The 22,365-nt window shown below is 34.7% G+C and overlaps 1 protein-coding gene across 17 annotated transcripts in view; it reads right to left on the minus strand.

The window, feature by feature from the left end:
- pleca (plectin a) overlaps positions 1 to 22,365 on the minus strand; it is a 213,972-nt gene that overhangs the window by 139,290 nt on the left and 52,317 nt on the right. For 5 of the 17 annotated variants that reach the window (XM_087294789.1, XM_087294771.1, XM_087294786.1 and 2 more), the window contains exon 1: positions 20,725 to 21,070. The exons of the other annotated variants lie outside the window; for them this stretch is intronic. In XM_087294789.1, the coding sequence (XP_087150915.1) occupies positions 20,725 to 20,815 (91 nt within the window). In that variant the 5' untranslated portion in view covers positions 20,816 to 21,070. Of the gene's footprint in view, positions 1 to 20,724; positions 21,071 to 22,365 lie in introns of those variants that run through there. 17 annotated transcript variants of the gene reach the window in all.

Here is a 22,365-nt window from a genome sequence, read left to right on the forward strand (position 1 = left end):
ATGAGTGTAGCGGAAACCATGCACTTTACCAACATTGTGTTTTAACCATGAACTTTCTATACTTTTGTTTACTGATTGAAATGTATGACAGTGCTACCCGTCTAATGGTTATTTATTTCATTAACAAGGTTATATTCAGAATGAACAAGCTCTAAATGTAACATTGCAATAGGAGACTACAAAGAGTATTTATAAAAAACTGTTCGTTTAGTTTGTTCATTAATGTTTCACAAAGAAATTATTTCAAAGCCCAAATGTTTATATAATTAATAATATTTGGAAATAATATTGGAATTGCTTTTAATTCAGAGTCACAGAGAACTAGTTTTTAAAATGTAGTAATACACAATTGCAAAAGCTAATTTTACAGTATTTAATAGAACAATAAAAAAAATTGAAAAAGTTCAAATTAAAAGTTTGAAGTAAAACACAGATTGAGATTTTGCAAGCACATATGACTTATGTCTGACTGCTCTAATTTACAATAATAAATGATATAGCAGTACTGCAAATCTCCAAATATAACCGAAAATACCGAATAAAAAAAAAAAACATATTCAGGATTTATCATTTGCATGTTAAATTAAATTAAAGTTAATTTAATTGAATTACTCTGATTTGCAATCTCTCTTTCTTTCTCTACAGTTCTGTCCAGCTGCAGCAGCACTGCATTTGATCTGCTTCAATAGTTTGCTTAGATTGCAGAAAGTGGAGGAAAAAAAATGTATTGGCCAAATCTGTGTGGTAGTGCTGGGAAAGAAGCCATTGCTTTGTTCTGATCAATACTGCATTAGAGCAGGTGCTAAATAACTACTGCACGGCTCTCTGAAATACATGGTTCTGATCAGTCAGTCACTTTATTGATCAGTCGTATCTTTTTATGAATGCAATCAATGGCAACACACTCATGCTGCTTTCATGTCTCATATCACACAGTGAAAGTTAAAATAACAAATCCAAGACCACCTTATGATTAAAGCAATAATATTAAAATTAACCACTGAAAAAAACAACAAAGAAAGAAATAAACAGATAATTGTATATTGTTATGACACAGGAGAATTTTCAGCATAATCAATCCAATCTTTATCATAAATCACTCTAATGCCTTCATTTTTTCACTAAAAACCTATTAAATAAAACGATTCCCTCTATTTTCTATAAAAAGGGACTCGTTTATTTTGATTATTATTTTGTAATTAGGCAAGTTATTGTATAACGATAGTTTGTTCTGTAGACAGTCAGAAAAAAAAGCTTAAAGTGGCTAATAATTTGGACCTTAAAATGGGTTTTAAACAATTAAAAACTGCTTATTCTCACTGAAATCAATATAGATATATATCAAATAAGACTTTCTTCAGAAAAAATATATATTGTCAGACATACTGTGAAAATTTCAAAAATTTTAAACATCATTTGGGATATATTTAAAAAAGAATTTGAAAAAAGGGGGGCTAATAACTCTGACTTCAACTGTATGTGTGGGTATAATATATACACACACACACACACACTAGTGTGTGTGACTCTGACACTAGTTCTCTGTGACTCTGAATTAAAAGCAATTCCAATATTATTTCCAAATATTATTAATTATATAAACATTTGGGCTTTGAAATAATTTCTTTGTGAAACATTAATGAACAAACTAAACGAACAGTTTTTTATAAATACTCTTTGTAGTCTCCTATTGCAATGTTACATTTAGAGCTTGTTCATTCTGAATATAACCTTGTTAATGAAATAAATAACCATTAGACGGGTAGCACTGTCATACATTTCAATCAGTAAACAAAAGTATAGAAAGTTCATGGTTAAAACACAATGTTGGTAAAGTGCATGGTTTCCGCTACACTCATTCTTCTATGGCGGGGCGCCACGCCAAAACTCATCCCGTCATGGTTACATTACAGCTTCTCATTCAAAACATTGTGTTTTTTTAATAGCGGGTAATAATAATCGCACCAAAACGTATTAAAGGGTAAATGAATTTTAACAGCGCAAACTTTAACCGGAGTAATGCTGTGCCTGATTTGTTTAACCCTTTAAGGTGACGTGCTGACTGACTGACTGACAGATGCTTGATGTATATATATATATACACACACACACACACAATAGTTCTTTCTGGTTTTCGAATCTGCTTGGCTGATAGCATATTAAAGTATTATCAGCACTTATTCAGCCTTTTGACCCTTCTGTATTACTCTGTCCAAGCAGAGGACTACAGTTTGACAAATATTGCAGCTGTTAGACAACATAATGTACTTTTGAGGCTTCTCAGTTGAGAATGTCATTGGTTAGATTGCAACTAGTTTATTTATAAGGATAGTGCCTATTTTAAATATTAATAATTTCAGAGATTCATAGGCAGCCCTTAAGGGAGAAAACTGCATTTTTTTCAGCATACATTTCAAATTATAGCTGAATAAATCCTTACAGAACCTTACTCTCTCTTTTGTATTTTGTAATGCTGTATTTTTATCTTAGTAATCTGGTAGTGTTTGCTTTGCTCTGGATTTTTCGGGGTTAATTATTGTGATCTCCCGATTGCAACAGAGAAATGCTGGGAAATCTCTGTAGACTGATAGCATTTCATGCCATTCAGCCTTCTAACTTTAAAATGTGAGCAAAAATCATCTGTTTTGTCATAATTTTATACACTAGGCTAAAGAATCACTGGGCTTTTTTTCTCCAGTGTTTTGACCTGGGTCTTTATTTTTTGTCACCTCACAAAACCTTGCAGAATTCAGCAACTTGCATGGACTTGTTTACTCTTTGACATGCTGATCAGTCATGCTGTCTCTGTCTGACCATCCGCACAGTGGCAGATGACTGTTAGGATGGTCCCCATAGATACATTTCAGACAGCAAAGTGTCAACACACACAAATATTACAACTTTCCAGCTCACTTTTGTCTCCTCCTGCAGTAGCCAGTGCTGTCTGAAAGTGTGAAGCTTTCCTTAAAGATCCTGTAAAGTGCTTTGAAATGTGCATTTTTTTTATTTGATGTCTGTCTATTCGTCCATCCTTCATTTCATACATCCATCAGTGTATCATCCATCCATCCTGTTATTTATCTGCTCATCATCTATCATACTATTTATTTCTCTATCAATCCATCTTTATATTCTTAAATAAACCATATATCCATTCATCCATCATCTATTCAATCCATCTAAACATCCATGCATATTTTTGTAAATCATACTTCTTCTATCTATCCATCAATTCCATCCATTGTTCTTTCCATCTATCAAATGTTCTATAGACCTTTATGTTGTTCTATCCATCCATCCATCCATGCATCCATACAATCCTCCATGATTCTTTCTGTAAATTAATCTTCTACCCATTAATCCCATCCATCCATTGTTCTTTCCATCTATCAAATGTTCCATAGACCTTTATGTTGTTTCATCCATCAATCCATCCATCTATCCATCCATCCATCCATCCATCCTTTTTTCTGTGAATCATCCTTCATCCTTCTATCCCGTCTATCAAATGTTCTTTCCATCTATCAAAGGTTCTATAGACCTTGATTTTGCTCTATCCATCTATCCATCCATCCATCTATCCATCCATCCATCCAATCCATCTATTCATCAAGTTCTCTAAACCCACATATTGTTCTATTCAGCCATCAATCCCTTTCTCTTTCTATGTGGGCATATGTTCCATCCATGTATCCATCCATTCATCCAACAAATCTATCCATCCTCTATTATTCCATCCATCCATTTATCCCTATTGCTCTATCCATTCATCACTATTCAATCTATCCCTCTACGCATCAATCTTTCTATCCATGTAAATGTTTACTGCTTTGCAAAGAGTAATTTTTCTGTTTACTTGGAAAAATGACACAACTCACATGATGTGGATGCAAGAAGTCATTGAGACATCCGTCAAAATGGATAAACACATGAGCCAAACACCCCATTAAACCTCATCAGTCAACTTTCACTGGTTAATTATGGGCTGACGGATGATAAATACCAGCTCAACGCCTTACAAGAATCCCATCATACTTATGTTTAACCTTTCATAAAACCAACTGCAAAATTTAATCTAATTTGGGTGTCAGTCGTTTATTGTTGTGAGACATTATTGTGGGGTATTTTGCAGATTCGTACAGTGTCATAATCGCACCCATACATTTTTCTTTCAATTGCATCACACTTGGCAAGTGACAGAAATGAAATTAAGAGAAAATCATTATTGTTCAGTGTGGATATTGCTTGAAGTCAGAATTATTAGCCCCCTGAATTTTTCGCCCCCGTTTTATTTTTTCCTCAATTTCTGTTAAACAGAGAGAAGATTTTTTTTCAACACATTTCTGAACATAATAGTTTTTATAACTCATCTCTAATAACTGATTTATTTTATCTTTCCCATGATGACAGTAAATAATATTTTACTAGATGTTTTAGACACTTCTATACAGCTTAAAGTGACATTTAAAAGCTTAACTAGGTTAATTAGGTTAACTAGGCAGGTTAGGGTAATCAGGCAAGGTGTTTAAAGGGGCTAATAATTTTGTCCCTAAAATGTTCTTTAAAAAATGTATAACTGCATTTTTATATATATATATTTTATATATATATATATATATATATATATATATATATATATATATATTTTTTTTTTTTTTTTTTTTTTTGCAAAATAAAATTTCTGTAGGAAAAAAAAGGTTTTTATAAAATTTTTGCACATTTTTTAATGTAATAATCATAATAAAAATAAACATGTATATCTTTCTGATCTAATAAACTATTCTGTGCAAACATTCAGACACTACAAATGAATGAGAACTCATCATTCATTCATTTTCATTCGCTTTTCCGAGCCGGGTCGCGAGGAGAAAACTCAAGACCTCCCTCTCCCCAGACACAACCTCCAGCTTCTCTAGGGGCATCCCAAGGCGTTCCCAAGCCAGCCGAGAGACATAGTTCCTCCAGCATTTACTGGGTCTTCCCTGAGGCCTTCTCCTGGTGGAACACGTCCCTAGGTAGGCGTCCAGGAGGAGGCATCGGAAACAGATGCCCGAGCCACCTCAGCTGATTTCTCTGGATGTGGAGGAGCAGACGCTCTGCGCAGAGCTCCTCCGAGGTGAAAGAGCTCCTCACCCTATCCATAAGGGTGTGCCCTGCTACCCTGTGAAGGAAACTAATTTCGGCCGCTTGTGAGATCTTGTCCTTTCTGTCATCACCCGATGCTCATGAGCATAGGTGAAAACAGAAACGTAGATTGACCGGTAAATCAAGTGCATTGCCTTTCGGCTCAGCTCCTTCTTTAACACAACGGACCAATACATTGACCGAATTACTGCTGCCGCTGCACCAATCCACCTGTCAATCTCACGTTACATCCTTCCCTCACTCGTGAACAAAACCCCAAGACACTTAAACTCCTCCAACTGGGTATGAATGAAAACTTGGACAGATGACTCTTATTGGCTGTTGTTATGTTCCTTTCTTGTCTTTACTCCCATTATTAGTATTTATTTTCAGCTCTATATTCACCTTCTAGCCTAAAGCAGAATAGAACGTACTGAGAAGGTAATATAAAGAGGTAGGGCACCATCTGATTAGTAAAATTTGGAAAATAGTCAGTGCTGATAGCCTCGTGGAAAGTACACCCACACACAAAGCCATTGCACTTTGGGCATCCCGAGCTAGGCCTAGAATTTCCATTTTGGTGTATGCCTAAAATGAAATAATAATTATAATTTATTGCACCTCTTTGCAATATGAATATTACATTATTATCGCGATAACAATCATTTTTTAAATATGTTGTGCAGCCCTAACAACGAGCCCAAAAATGTTTCAAATTCTTGAAAGATGTGAGAACATCATATCAAAGAACAAATAAACAAAACCCTGAGATTGATATGCTTGACATTCCGAGGGGAATAAAAGCCTTGAAACAGGCCAAGACCAAGTGGTGGCGGCCATAAAATACCTTTTCAAACACTCACATACTCGCATACAAACAAGCTTTGCCAACTCATGCATTCACATCATCTTAGTCAATTTCCTAAGGTTTGTCTGGACAACCCAAAGAGGAAAACTGCCTTCCACAATATTCCAACAATAACTAAAACATTCTATGACTCGACACAATGAAGTGACGGTGTTGTTTCTGGCTCTCCCAGGTTTCTTGGTTCAAGTGCAGCATTACCAAATGAATAGGGAGTTTGTTGCAGATATTTTGGTATCTAAGTGACAGAAATTCCACACCAACTAAGCAAATTGTTAACCTACTGACGACCAAGTCCAAGATAGTGGAATCATTCTTCCTGTAGTGCGAGTAATCAATCATGCTCATCATCGGTCATTATCTTGAATGACCGAAAACTGGGTTCAGCTGGAAAAAGTCGAGAAAAGAGTTGGTAATATTATCATTGATTTAAATGACAAGCTCAGAACTTCATATTGATTTCTGGTCATATATATAACAACTGTAATACACCATGTCATCACTATACGTGATAAAAGCTATCTTTTCCATGTTAAAACTAGTTTTTGTCCTTACCTCAATGTGAAATTTCTATTTTAGAAATGTTTTTTTTTTCCACAATGTCGCAGCAATATTCTTCTATGTCAATAATCACCTCAGGTACAGATTATGCTTTATTTAGTGTTAAATGCTAGCAATGTGATTTTGAATATAATTATATTACATTTACTGCCATACTACTGAAAGCAGCAGCGGACCGAAATTAAAAGCAAACGGTTTGAAAATGATCTCCAGAACCGTGAGTCAGTCACTCAAAGCACATTAGTCACTTAGCCTATGTACTTTTAAGACTGTTAAATATGTTCTAATTAGATTACAACCAACCAATTTGTTGGAGGTTATCAGTGTATGCTGAATGGCAGGTATTTAAATGTTTCTGTCCCATCGCTTTAGGTGCAAACAGACAAATTCCTTGTTACTGGAAACTTGTTAGGACAATTTTGTTAAAGTGCATTTTGATCAGTTTAGGACATATTGGCCATATTATCCAAGAAATTACGGGCTCTTTTTTGACGATCCATGCGCAAAGTCCAAAGCGCAGGGCGCAAATGCATTAAGGGTGTGTCAGAATCCACTTTGCTATTTTAAGGACGAAAAAAAAAAACGCTTTGATCCATGGAGCATGGTATAACAGGGTTGAGCTTATTCTCTTAATGAGTTATAAGAGTGTTTTGAGAATAAACCAATCAGAGTCTCATCTCCCATTCCCTTTAAGAGTCATAGCGCATTTGCTATTTACATGGACTTTGTGAGTGTAAAACCTGAACACTTCACTAGAGAGAAAACAGTTAAACAGAGCATCTACAGCGCGAGAATGAGAGACGAGCCTCCTTATTCTTTATATTCACTTTCACTCTTGTGGATAAGGAAATGTGTTGTACGCACAGATAATCATTAGCCTATACATAATTAATTTATTAATTAATTTAGTTAAGCGCAAAGATTTGTTTCAAAACTATTTCTAAATTCAGTTCTAATTTCCAGCAAACGAATAAATAAACAATAATAACGAAGTGTGTTCAAAAAATTGAGTTATATCCTAATACACATGCTGTGCCCCATATGGTCTAAATCCTGACAGGTGGGCAAATCTAAGCTTGTTTTTAATAAAACAAATATAAATATGCATATAATAAATTATGCTACTATTAATAATAACGTTATACAAAAGCAAATTGTGCTTTTAAAAAAAATTATTTGTAATATTTAAATTATTTAATTCTTTTTCATTTGTAAAGACATTTGCATATTGCTGTACACCCTGTGTGCATTAAGCAATGTGTAATGCGAGGTGCACAAATAACGCACTCTGCGCTGGACTATAGACCTGCTTTGATCTGGTATTGAACAGTCTATTTAAATTCCTCAAAATAGCAACGCGCCAGCAATGCGCTTCAACGCGCCTCCTTTTTTAAACCAGAACGCCTATGGGCACACATATGAGCAAAACTGCATTTACAATTTAAACAGTGTGGTGCAAAACCTCAAAACGACTCTTGCGTCGAGCTGAAATTAGCAAACAACATTTGCGTCATGCCTTGCGCTGCATTGCGTCGGGTGTATGATAGGGTCCTAAAACATAATGTAAATGTTCTAACATATACGAGTTTGTGTTATGTTCAATAAAATGTTATAAAAGACACATAAAAAAAGTTAGTTTTCTAGCTATATCTTTACAGTCCACCTTTTGGACACTCTCCTCACCACATGCTTGAAGAAATATAAACTTTTATACAGGACTGCACAATATTGAAAAAACTGACATTGCAATATTTTGTTTTTCTGCAATATATTTTGCTATTTGAATATAATTTAAATGGCTCTAGTTTGATAAAATTCATAATTTTGCATAGATTGGGATGATTTGTAGGACATAAAATAATTCAAATGATCCAAAAATACATATATTTAAATAAAATAAAAAATAAAAAAATGATGAAAACAATAGAAGATAAACACTGAAACAAGAACAACATAATGATTTTCTGCAGTATTAAAATATTATTGAAAATTCAATAATCAAATGGAAAATAAGCATGTAGTCATCATTGTATACAAGAAACAATTCATCCTTGTTAAAGTGACAAACTTTATCATTTCTTGTGCCTGGTTTAATTTCCCTTGAAATCTTACAGTCACATGCTTTAAAAACAAATCCAAACAAGCATATTTCACACTACAGAGTTAAACTTTACTATGATCCCAAAAAAATCATATCATAAGTACTTTTAAATTGTTTATTTATAACCCCAACTTCACATTGCAGGTCCAGCGATGTGACTATTGCAGAATCGCACATTGCAATATCAATATTGAAACGATATATTGTGCAGCCGGACTTTTACATTTAGCAGCTTAGACTTACAAAATCATCTACAGTATATACTACTAAACTCTGATGATCTCTGAGTGCTTTTTTTAAACCTTTTTTTAAAGATAAAATCATCTGCTAAATGAGTAAATGTAAATTTAAATATGAGATTTTGAAAACTGAATGTTAAATTGTGGAATGTTTTAGCACCTCATTCAGGAATGAAAATGTGCTAATAAAGCAACTGAATTGCTATTTGTGCACACAGTACAACATTACGCACAATCCACAACATAAAACACCCTTTGTCTCCTTTCCACCCTTTGTCTCCAAAAAACACATTTTCGCAGTGTATTAATAACATTCCCTTTCTATTCCAGTTGGGAACACCAAAACTTCCATTACCCAAACTTTCCCTCTTTAAGACGCAGATGCGGGCCTGAGACAGGAAAGCAGCTTTCCCTGCAGTCCCACTTTCTCATTTTCATTTTCCGTTTTCAGTTATTGGCTGGTCTAAAGTCAATAATCGGTTGAGTGCTGAAGGGATTCGTCCATCATTTATGTGAATATGTGAATGTTGTTACAAATGTGTAGGACTTTCTTTTATGAAACAAGAAGGCATGCATTTATAACAGTTTGATCCACCCAATGAGACTGAAATTAATTGTTTAGATTTTAAAATATTTTCCAAAATATAATAAAAAAGTTTTAGATAGATAGATAGATACAGTAGATAGATAGATAGATAGATAGACAGACAGACAGACAGACAGACAGACAGACAGACAATATATAGTTGAATACATAAGGTCAAACTTGATTGTGTCCATCAAACCACCAGTGCAAATGTGTCTACAGTTTACACGTTGTGAACGGCATCACATATGTTGTGGAATAAGCTATTAGCTCTCACAGCGAGTTTCAGCACATTTAAAAAAAAATATTTGGGAATACAGTATATGTTAAACTATCACTTTAAGGTAAAACAAAATTATGTTGTAACACTAGAAACAATATCAAGTGAGTTAATATTAAATACATGATATGCTGTTATTTCCTGTAAACAAACTGCTTCACATTTAAGGACTTTGCAACCCAGTCTGGGCTTTCTAAATATAATGATCTGACTTATCTCAAGACGATCTATGGATTTCACACGGGAATGCTTAATGACATGATTCATTATCACATTACAAAAAGTAATCCCTCAATTCCCATTGGCCAAGTCCTCATTAGGAGCTTCATTTGAGTCCCGGGCGTTACTCACGGGTGTATTTCTGTGCTAGTGGGTGCGTCTCAGGACATGGTTCCAGGAAATCCAATACTGAATGGATTAGTGAGACTGAAATTTCTCATTTTGATACGATACCTTAAAAATAAAAAAATAAATAAAACTGATACTTGATACAATTTTTTGAAACAACACAGCAAAAAATTAACACAGCATTAATTAAAATGACAATATTTCTGTACATGTCTTCATTTCTTCAATTGCCAGAGTTAAAGCCTCAAGCATGGATATTAAGAATTTTGCTATAGTCAATTCAGGACAGTTGATCAGATGTTCACTTTAAATGAATGAGTGAGTGAGTAAATGAATGAACGAATTCATTCATTCATTCATTCATTCATTCATTCATTCATTTATTAAATTGTAGTTTTTATTGTTTTGGAAATATGCAGCATTCTAATAATTTTACAATTGTTAATGAATTATTAAATTAATTAATTTTCTTTTCAACTTTGTCCTTTTATTAATCTGGGGTCGCCACAGCGGAATGAACTGCCAACTTATCCAGCATGTTTTATGCAGCGGATGCCCTTCCAGCTGCAACCCATCACTGGGAAACAACCATATTCACTCATTTACACTCATACTACGAACAATTTAGCCTACCCAATTCACCTGTACCACATGTCTTTTGACTGTAGGGCAAACTGGAGCACAGTAATGCAGGGAGAACATGCAAACTCCACAAAGAAATGCCAACTGACCCAGCCGAGGCTCGAACCTTTGACCAACTTGCTGTGAGGTGACAGCACTACCTACCGCGCCACCGCGTCACCCCCATACCGCATGTCTAAAACCAAATTTTATGAATTAACATCATATTGCTGGATTTAAACAGTAAATGAGAAATTCACTGAAAATTTACAATAACAGAGTTACAAATAATCAAATCTACTGTATGTATATCTATTTTTTTATATAAAATAGAGAGAGAAGAATAAATTACGTGCCTCCCAGGCTGCGTCTGAAATCCATCCTTCAATACTATACCCTAAAATCAGTATGCAAGCCGAGTAATATGTTCGAAATCATAGAATTTGAAAAACCGGACGAGTAGTTTGACTACCGGCGAGATTCTGAAGTGTGCATCTTATACATGCTACTATATCTAATGATGCATTGCAAGAAAATTCATGAATGGGAGTGAAGCGACACAAAATGACAAAATGGCCGATGTAGTATGTCCAAGTTCCATACTCACATTATAGAACATACTTTTCTAACAGTCGAATAGTACATTTAAATTCAAATGCAGTATCTAGTAGGTAATTTTGAACGTAAACCCAGAGTTTTCTGCAAGAGGAAGTGACATCACTTGAAGCAAGTCACATGCTTTTTCTATAAGCATTTTAAAGATTGATATGCCTTTTTATAACCAATGTAACAGAGTTGACCGTAGTTGGAATAGGGCTGCACGATACTGGAATTTGGTACCAATCGATACTGACATTTTAAAAACGTCCATTTCCCACTAACATTTAAGTACTATTGAGCATATTCTTAAACACAGCTGATTTGCCATTGGGTCATGTGCTCAACAGAAATGACTATGGCTGTGAAGGTCATTAGTCCACCGCACTCACCACTGTTTACCGAGTGTAACCACCGATACAAGGACACTGGGGCATTTTAAGCTGTGATTCATTAGCAGATCGCTCGTATATCAGTTTAAAGACAAACCAGCTGATCAACATGACTTTAAAATGCTCCAGTGTCCCTGTATCTGTGGTTACACTCAGTAAACAATGGTGAGTTTGGTGAACTGATCACCTTCACGGCCAATCATAGTCTTCTGTTTCTGTAGAGCATGTGAACAAAACAACAAACTGAAATGACAAATAATACAGAAAATAGATGTCTCGTGCAAATGTGTGAGTGTAAACACACACACACACACACACAAAAGCTGAACATTTGACTTGATTTAAATAGGTAATAGGTATAGGTATAATAGGTATAGTGGGAGTCTTTAAGTAAAGTTTTTCAAGACAAAATGTCACTATATACATAATGTTTCAGAGGTAAATTGATATCATTTGAGCATCAACCTTGAAATGAGAGGATAAACAAACGAAGTAAAACTGTAACAGAAACAATATTAAACCGTAATGCCTATAACTGGCTTAGGCTTTCTGAATAAGAGTGTGTTGGATTTCAAGTACTTCAATGATGATAATCTTAAAATATGAATACTTTTGACAACATTACAGTACAGTTACATATTATATACTTCTGAATAGCTCAAATCAAAATGTGTGTAATGAATAGGTAAGCATACATTTGTGCATACTCATGCATGTCTCTATGTCCATGAAAGTGTAGGCGTTTTTTTGAACTACTATTTAAAACCGGGAGATCGTGTTGCTTAAACCTGATCCTTGCAGTGGGAGAAGGAGAGTTAGAGCTGCTCCATATGTGGAGCATCATCTAAAGGTAGCTCAAGATTAAAGCAAGGAAGTGATTCAGATCAGAAACATGTGTTCGGCTAGTTTCGAAACACAGACAGACTTTGTCAAAGCTCTCCATGTGCTGTAAAAATGTGCTGTAAAAATATTTTATTCAAAACCAAACAGCTGAGGATTTACTATTTAGATTCTATTATTTAAGGGATGACATGGTGGGGCAATAGGTAGTGCTGTTGCCTCACAGCAAGAAGGTCGCTGGTTCGAGCCTCGGCTGTGTCAGTTGGCATTTCTGTGTGGAGTTTGCACGTGGATCCTCCGGGTGCTCCAGTTTCCCCCACAGTCCAAAGACAAGCAGTACAGGTGAATTGGGTAGGCTAAATTGTCCATAGTGTATGACTGTGAGTGAGTGTGTGTGGATGTTTCCCAGGGATGGGTTGCAGCTGGAAGGGCATCCGATGCGTAAAACACATACTGGATTAGTTGGCGGTTCATTCCGCTGTGGCAACCTCTGATTAATTTAGGAACTAAGCCAAAAAGAAAATGAATGAATGAATGAATGAATGAATGAATGAACAATTCTATTATATGCTGATATTAATAGAAATTGCAGTGACCCAAAAAATAAGTAATATTTGATTTAATAATGAAAAAACAAAGTGGCTTCTGCAAAACATTTTATACACCTAATTTTTCTTAGCCACATTTATTTTTCTAAGCAGGTTTATCTTTTTTTTTGTCTCATCATTTTGTGTCCATCTTAATAATAATTTTACACATTTACCCATATCCCTCTTATTATCTTAATTTAATTTAATCAATTTGATATTAAAATGGTTAACCAAGTAATTATTGATTATTCAACTAAATAAAGGTTAGTGATTTAATGATTTTAGTGACTTTATTTCTGAATAAACTATTTTATTCACAAAAATATCACTCAAAAGGCTGTTACAATAATTTAAATATACTTTTTGAATAATAATAACAACAATAGTAATCATCATACGCCTTATGATTTCAATAAATTATCTAAATGACTCCAGCCCCTTTTTGAAATGAATATTTTTAAATGTGATATTTTGAACATGAATACTTTTTTGACATGAATTATTTGATAGAATAAGGCCACTTTTTTTTAGCACGTATGGTTCAGCAATTTAACACCAAATACTGGTCACTACACAAGACACTCCTTTTAATAATATTACAAAAATCTTAACCCAAAACTATTGAGCAGCAGTGAATCCAACAACCCACAACCTAAGAAACAACAAACTCCATTTTTAAATGTTTTAAATGAAACTTAATTTGACTTGTTGTCTATTACAAAGCCATTGATTAATTTAAATGTATCTTAGCTATTAAACTAAATAATTTTTGGGATCATTGCAATTGGTAAAAAATAAACTCAAACCATGTATTACGTGCTTGTTTTTTGTCACTTCCTTTTATAAACAGTTGAATGCAAATTATTAGCATTTTTGTATGACAGTACATAATATTTTTACTAGTTATTGTGCAAGATAGTAGTTTTCAGCTGAAAGTACAATTTAAAGGCTTAACTAATATGTTAATTATGTTAACAAGGCAAGTTAGTTTAATTAGGCAAGTCATTGGACAATAGTAGTTAGGGGCTAATAACACTGACCTTAAAATCCAGTTTAAAAAATGAAAACTGCTTTAATTCCATACAAACTAAAAGAAATAAGACTTATATATATATATATATATATATATATATATATATATATATATATATATATATATATATATATATATATATATATATATATATATATATATATATATTTTTTTATATTTATATATATATATATACATACTATATATAAATATAATATAAAGTAAACATACTATATATATATATTACTGTGACAATAAATCTTTGCTTTTTTTTTTTTAAACATCATTAAGGAAATGTTAAAAAAAAAACAATAATTTTGTCTTCAACTGTATTTCAGGAATTCCAAGAAGGCTTCAGAGGGAGCCTTGCCATGGTGATATCATGAAAATCTTTTTTTAGGGTTAAAGGTTAAATCATGCAGTGTGAGCATGCATGCCATCTCAAGATGAGAACCCAGGTTTAACAGTGCTTTGCATTTTAATAGCCTCAGAGGGTCATCGCAGGTCAACAGCAGCCGTAAGACAGTCATCTACGAGACCTTATGTTTGTTTAAGGTTAAAGAATGCACTTTGCTGATCAAACACAGTCTCCTATACCTGGTTACCATACAAACTCATAATAAGGTCGCTTAATATACCATTCTTTGGGGTCAAAGGTCAGTTTCTGGTTCAGAGAGAGAGAGATGTGTAAAAGGGGGAGGAATGTGTAGATTGAATGTGATGGAACCTGATCCTGGATCTGAAGAGAGCTTCGAATGTCCCATTTAAATGTAATCTAAACATAGGGACGTTTTGATTCCAGTTAAAATTAGTTTATCTGTACTATTTAAGCAACATATGTGAACAGTATCATGTTCAGATGTTTAAAAACAGAAATGACACCAAAATATCCGCTCTGCTGCAATGCAATCCATTATCCTTGAACTGATATCACAGTGAGGTTGGATCCATTTTAAAGCATGCACCTGAATAGCAACAGTGTGGCCCATGTGCAAAGTTGTGCATGACTAAAAATATGTGATCAATTTCGAAAGCCTCCATTTTCATAGTCCATGCGACAACTTGAACACAGTGTTTTAAAATGTACCCTCTTTGGAGTGAAATATAAAATAATAAAAATTATATGTTTTTGTAATGTGGTGGCTGAAACCAAAAGAAGAATATGCATTTTAAAATGAAAACATATTACTGTAAAAATACTTTAAGAAATGATTCATGCTCAGAACATAGTTGAGCTTTTATTACTTAAATTTGAGAGATTTCTTTTTAGTTAATGAACAATTCTGATGCTTTAAGAGACTTGTGTCAAATCCAGTTCCTGTAGGGCAGCAGCTCTGAAAAGTTAAGATTTAACCCTAATTAATCACACCTGATCCAACTAATTGTGTCCTTCAGACTTGCTTGAAACCTACAAGTAGGTGTGTTGAACCAGAGTGAAAACTAAACTGTGCAGGACTGCCCTCCAGGAACTGGATTTGACACCTGTGCTTTAAGAGATCGAAAATGAATCGCTACAATTTCATTTTTGAAATCATACTAATTTATATGATTTCATTTATATATCAATGCACAAAGTATGGAGTAGTCATGTTTTGTTGAGCTGCTCTATGCTAATAATGAATTTTGATTATTTGATATAAAATCGTGTCTTTACTTTATATAAGAACTATCAGTCATACCTCGGATTTATATTTTTTTATAATTGGGATAAGGATTTCATGTATTTTTATAACTTTTTGGGTGCTTTCTTGACTCTTGCTAAACCATCGCTTGTCCGATCATGGCATCTAGGAAGCTTTCAAAGACTTTGCCTTCTCTCAGGAATGAAGTCGGCATGGGCCAGGGAAATGTGAGTGCTATACTTTCTGCAATAATGTATGGTTTTTAAAAGGTGGCTTCCAAGCAAGCATTTTTTGCTAATTATTTTATTTATATCTAATAGACATCTAATTGTAGTCGTCTTGGCTAAAACAAGGCTAGATTTGGGCTGTCATTAAAAATCTAATATTTCCCAGTGATGGGTTGCAGGTGGAAGGGCATCCGCTGAGTAAAACATATGCTGGATAAGTTGGAGGTTAATTCCGCTGTGGTGACCCTAGATTAATAAAGGGACTAAGCCGCAAAGAAAATGAATTAATTAATAAAAATCTAATAGCTTTTTGAGAACAGGCCAAAATAAGAGTAGCCGTCAAATAAACAGAAATAAATGACTACACATATAAGGTTTGTCTAATCTGTCTATTTGACGACTAGTCTAGTTTTGGGCTATTCATAGATGTCTATTAGATTTTCACTGACAGCCCAGGTTTGGCCTTGTTGTAGCCTGTCAACATTTAGATGTCTATTAGACACAAAATTGTTAGCTGGAAAGCCCCAAAACCCGCCCCTAAACCGCTCATTGTGGGATGAGAAAATCATATTAAAATATGCAAATCAGATTTTACAAATTAATACGAATTACTGGGCGAAGCAGTGGCGCAGTAGGTAGTGCTGTTGCCTCACAGCAAGAAGGTCGCTGGGTTGCTGGTTCGATCCTCGGCTCAGTTGGCGTTTCTGTGTGGAGTTTGCATGTTCTCCCTCCGGGTGCTCCGGTTTCCCCTACAGTCCAAAGACATGCGGTACAGGTGAATTGGGTAGGTTAAATTGTCTGTAGTGAATGAGTGTGTGTAAATGAGTGTTTGTAGATGTTCCTCAGAGATGGATTGCGGCTGGAAGGGCATCCGCTGCATAAAAACGTGCTGGATAAGTTGGCGGTTCATTCTGCTTTGGCGACCCCAGATTAATAAAGGGACTAAGCCGACAAGAAAATAAATGAATGAATACGTAATGAATAAGTTACAGATTGCTGTGAAATTGTGTGAACAATAACATGATCATTTTAAATGAAGAGCAGATTTATTTTCACATTAATATTCATCTGCAAGCATAAATGTAAACTTCAATCTAATGTTCTTGATGTGCAAGAATAAACTTCATTGATTCTTTCAGAAACTCTAAATGTGTCGAGAATCTCAATGGTTCCAAGTTAGCAAGATTCAGCTTCTGTAACCAAATTTGAATTAGATTTTTTTTTATCTTGGCTTTTAGGCACTATCAAACATTAAACTGGTTCAGTAAAATAAGATTTTTTTGATCTCTTAATAAATGTTTTGAATTGATATTAGAGAGACAGAAATCTCTTAACTTGTGTTCCTAGAATGAAAAAAAAAATGTCTTATGGGTTTAAACTAGGGATGTTTAGATCCAATCATGTGATCGGAAATCGGGCCCAATCACACAATTTCAGACTCGATCGGAATTGGATGCATGCTGGATCTGTTTCTTTGCTCTTCTTTATTCATTTTTATGTATTACAGAGGTATTGGATCGGGTTTCAGTATCAGTAGTTACTCAAAATCAAATGATTCGGACTTGGACTCAAGGGCAAATAACCCCTGTTAGGCACATCCCTAGTTTGAATGAACTTTTTTTTTTTAGGGTTTTCTGATTTGAGCTGAACTAACTAGTCAATGTAACAGATTGAACTCATATTAGATAAATTGTTCATTCCATTTGATCATAAGCTTCCCTAAATCCTTCTCTTTCAGTATGTGTGGCAAAATGAAAGTAGAAACAACAGGAAAACACTGGTCAGTCAACTGAATCATGGAACACACACCGGTGCCAAATGGAGAGAATCTGGAATTTGCCACCATGTGACCCACTTCAAAAGAGAAGAGGTTCACAGTAAGACATGAAACATTCTACACACTCAGTTCATGAAGAGATGTGTTTAAACAGGCTTGATATTATTAGATAGGCTTGTCTAATCCATCAAACAAAGAGTGTAACCTGAACTCATGCTAATACATGGGTTCAAATTGAGGTGTCTTATTTGCAGTAATATACAGTACTGTAAATACAGGTTCAGGTATTTTAGTTACAGTAATATATAGTACCGTAAATACATGTATCCTGTGTAAAATGTGTTGCAAGCTTTATCTAAAACAAAAAACTGCAATAAATTATTTAAAATTGCAAAATTTGCTAAATTACAGACTTTTTTTTTGGGGGGGGGGGGGGGGGGGGGCTGGATAAATAAATTTTGTCTGATTGTACATATACTATAAAGTATGTCCTACATTAGGTTTACCATAGCATGCCTCTGGAAAGTTCATTCAGACTCAGTATTCCCCCATATTCAGAGAAATGCTGACTGTCTGGGTCTAGTTCTTCTCTATAATAATAAACTGGGGCAGTATTTATAGATCTCTCCTCAGGACCCAGTCTTGCAGACATGGGGCAGAAGTGGGATTACGGGCATGGTAACACACTTTAGACAACACAAATAAAAATGTGATAAGTCCTTTTATATACTATTTTGGATTATATAGCCCTATACAAGAAAGCAAAGCATTGAAATATAATGACACTGGAAGATTACCATATTCATATACTCTACCATGCTATTCAAAAATGTAGGTCCCACTTTATATTAAGTGTCCATAACTACTATGTACTTACATCAAAAAAAATTTAAAAATACAATGTACTTACTGTGTTTATAATGTATTTGAGAACACCTGTGCTGCTTTTGAGTTGGGGTAGAGGTTGGGTTATGGACAGGTTTGGAGGCATGTGTAGGTTTAAGGGTGGGTTAAGGTGTAAGGGATGGTCAACAGTGTAATTACAAATGTAATTACAAAAGTTAATTACAGATGTAATTACATATATGTATTTAATCAAGCATATGTACACAGTAAATAGATGTATTTACACAATAAGTAAATTGTAACAAACTATTAATTCCTGTGTAAGTACATATTAGTTAAGGCCACTTAATATAAAGTGGGACCAAAATGGGTATCTCAAAGCATGACATGATTCTTATATCTCCACTTTATACTAAGTCCAAACTTATAGACAGCGGTCTACATATTTACTGACCCATTACAAAAATGTGTGCTAAATTTTACAATAAACACGATCAATTAACAATATATACAATTAAACATACCTTTGGTATGCTTCTTTGGGGTGTAACTGAATAAATGTATAATACATATATCTCGCATTTCGCAATTTAACCAACAGTAAACTCATGGCCATAGAAAACAATCTGGTGGGGCAGCATTTTCTTTATTCAAAGGGATTTCACTGTGTCTCCCATATTCAAAATAAGTCTCACATACATAGTAAGTTAATATAAAAAAAAATAAGGGAGGAAAATGATCATTGTTGTAATCTCACTAAGAAATCTTGTGGCCAATCAAACACTTCCAGGAGCGTATTTATTAATGTTCTTATGTGCAACATAGGCTGTGTTTTGGCTGATGAACTTCTGATGATGCGGCTACTCATGCAGGACTGGCTGAGATACAATGTGACAAAATACATGCAAATGCTAAAGGCAGGCTAATGAATAGCTGCGGGAGCAACGTAACTGTCTGCACTGTGTTCTGATAGGTCTGTTTTTCACTGGGGTTTTATACTTGCATAATTTACATGAAAGTAAAGAACCAATGGTGTTTGAGGCTCACGGTGCCTAGATTCTTGTTTTAGGGCACCTTTAAAAAATAAAATATGACATTGCCTTAAAAAAATATGGCAAATAGCAGGCACCTACAAATCATACACAGTTACTTGTACACTATTTAAAAAAATTTATTAGCACAATTAAAACAAAAAAATTATATATCAAATTCTGTTTATTATTGTGATAACATGCTGAATTTTCAGCAGCCATTCCATCAGTGTCACATGATCCTTTGGATATCATGTGATATGGTTAGATAGTGCTTAAGAAACGTCTTAATATTGACAATGTTGAAAACAGCTCTGCTTTATATATTTATATTATTATTTGTAAAAGCATGATTAATTTTGTCAGCATTATTTAATGTTCATTACGTTAAAAAGAATAGCATTTACTTGCAATGTAAAACTTTCAAAAGATGATTTTTAAAGGATGTTGGAAAATTATACAAACTAACTAAAAAAAAATACAGTAGAATTTCCAAAACCTTTCAAAATATCTTATTTTGTGTTTAACAGAACAAATAAAAAACTAGTTTAGAACAAAAAGAGAGTAAATAAAGGGTGATAGATTGGTCATTTTTGAGTGAACTATCCCTTTGAGCAAATGAAGATAAATATTTTTACAGCTTCAGAAATTCTCTGATGCATTCTTCGAGAATAAATGATTAGCCATTAACGTACTTGTCTCAAACGGCATGTTGTTAATATACAGTCCCTCGCTGCATGATTGAACACCATAACACACCCCACCAGGTGGGTTTCAGACGTCTGAATTCAATCTGAATTACACAGCGAAGTTAACGTGTTTAATCAGAAACATCTGCAGAACTGCAGTACCGATCCAAAGTTTTAGAGCTACCATTGCCTCGAGCTACAGTCCTCTGCAGCTTTGCAGTCTCACACATCTGTGCCAATCAATATGGAACTACTTATAAACCACTGAGCTACAACCCCGTCTTCACCAGCACACAATCACAGTCGCACATATGGTGCACTCACACACAGACGGTGTCAGCTGCGGCTCATGTACCTTTATACTTTTCCCTGACGTTCTCGTAGGCTTGCACAAACTCCTGCTCGTCTACAAAGAGTGTCACGCTGGCTGGATCGTACATGGACATGGCCCTGGAGTGAGGTCAGGTCAATCCCTCCAATGTTTTCCCTTCTTCTTTTACTTTCGGGTCCTTCTTCGGACGTGCCTTCCTGACGATTGGTCTGTCAGAACAGACTGGTGTGTTTGTACAGGCTCACTTTCTACAAGCTCTGAGAATGTGTGTGTGTGTGTGCGTGTGTGTGTGTGTATGTGTTTGTGTGTGTATAAGTGTGTGTGAGAGAGTATTCCCCCACAGTTCTGGCTCTCGTTCCAGACCACCAGTACCACTCCCCTCTTCAAGCTTGAGAAATACCAACACACACACACACACAGTCCCACCTCTTAAAGGCATACATGCAACACACATGTACACACAACAACAACATGCTGCTTTCTAAGACATCTGATATCACAACAATGATTTTGTTTCTGATAAAATAAATGTTAACTATGCCTATTACTATATAACTGCAGGTTAACTATGCTTATATATAATAACTTAAAGGGGTGGTCCACTACGATATCATATTTTAAACTTTAGTTGATGTGTAATGTAGCTGTGTGAACATAAACAACATCTCTGAATGTAAAAAGCTCAAAGTTCAATGCAAAGGGAGACCTTGATTTTAATAGATTTAGCTTAGCAAAGCCTACAATAAACGAATTTTGGGAACTACAAAAAAATACTTCCGGGCCAGTAAGATCACAAACTTACTTTTACCGCACACACACACTACGCAGCTAAGGGCCGTGGCCAGAGGCGCTGTAATGTTATACCAGAGACAGAACTAAAACGCGTCCAAACCATTCTGTATTTGGGCTTCCAAAGTTCACGACATAAAGACAGAAGTGATTACAGTCCAATATTAATTATTTTCCAGAGAATTATAAAATACATAGCAAGCATGATTTGACAAATAACAGCTCCAGATTATCTCCCAGTTCAGTGCTGGATTCGGTTAAAATCTCCTCAAAGCAGAAGCTGTGAACTACAACCTGTGTTTTTATTTATTAAAATTGGTCATGACATGCACAGTGTCTAGCCTTAATGGTATTTGGTAGCAACGATGTAAATAACAGGAAATGCTGTTTTGCACCACAAACTATTTAGATTAAAATTCATATTTATCAGTCAAACTGCTATAAGCACACACACACACTTTACTAGCATGTGTAGCACCTCTCTATGGGTGTGCTCAACTTTGCATTGATTCACTTTAGGGAGCTTTTCCATGCGTTTTACATCCCAGATAATGAAGTCGCAAAAGATATGTGGATGATTCATATTACTTACACCTGCATATTCCGGATATATGTGAAAGACGTCGTGTAACACGTTGAGTTAAAATAATACAGGATAGCTCAACTAACTCGTGGTCGCAGCAGAAAAATAAATCACTGCTCACACAGGTCTCATCCCACATCTTGTGCTTTATTCTTCTGTCAGCAGTGTCACGATATATTACAGAAAATAACTTAATCCGAGCATCAGAGAAAACGAAAAAGAAAGCCCCACGCAGTGAGATATATGAAAAAAATAACGTCATTTCCTTTAAGTGAAACATGAGCACACATTGC

This window comes from Danio rerio, chromosome 19, assembly GCF_052040795.2.
Source record: "Danio rerio strain M-AB ecotype USA chromosome 19, GRCz13ab, whole genome shotgun sequence".
In the NCBI taxonomy this organism is placed as follows: Eukaryota; Metazoa; Chordata; class Actinopteri; order Cypriniformes; family Danionidae; genus Danio; species Danio rerio.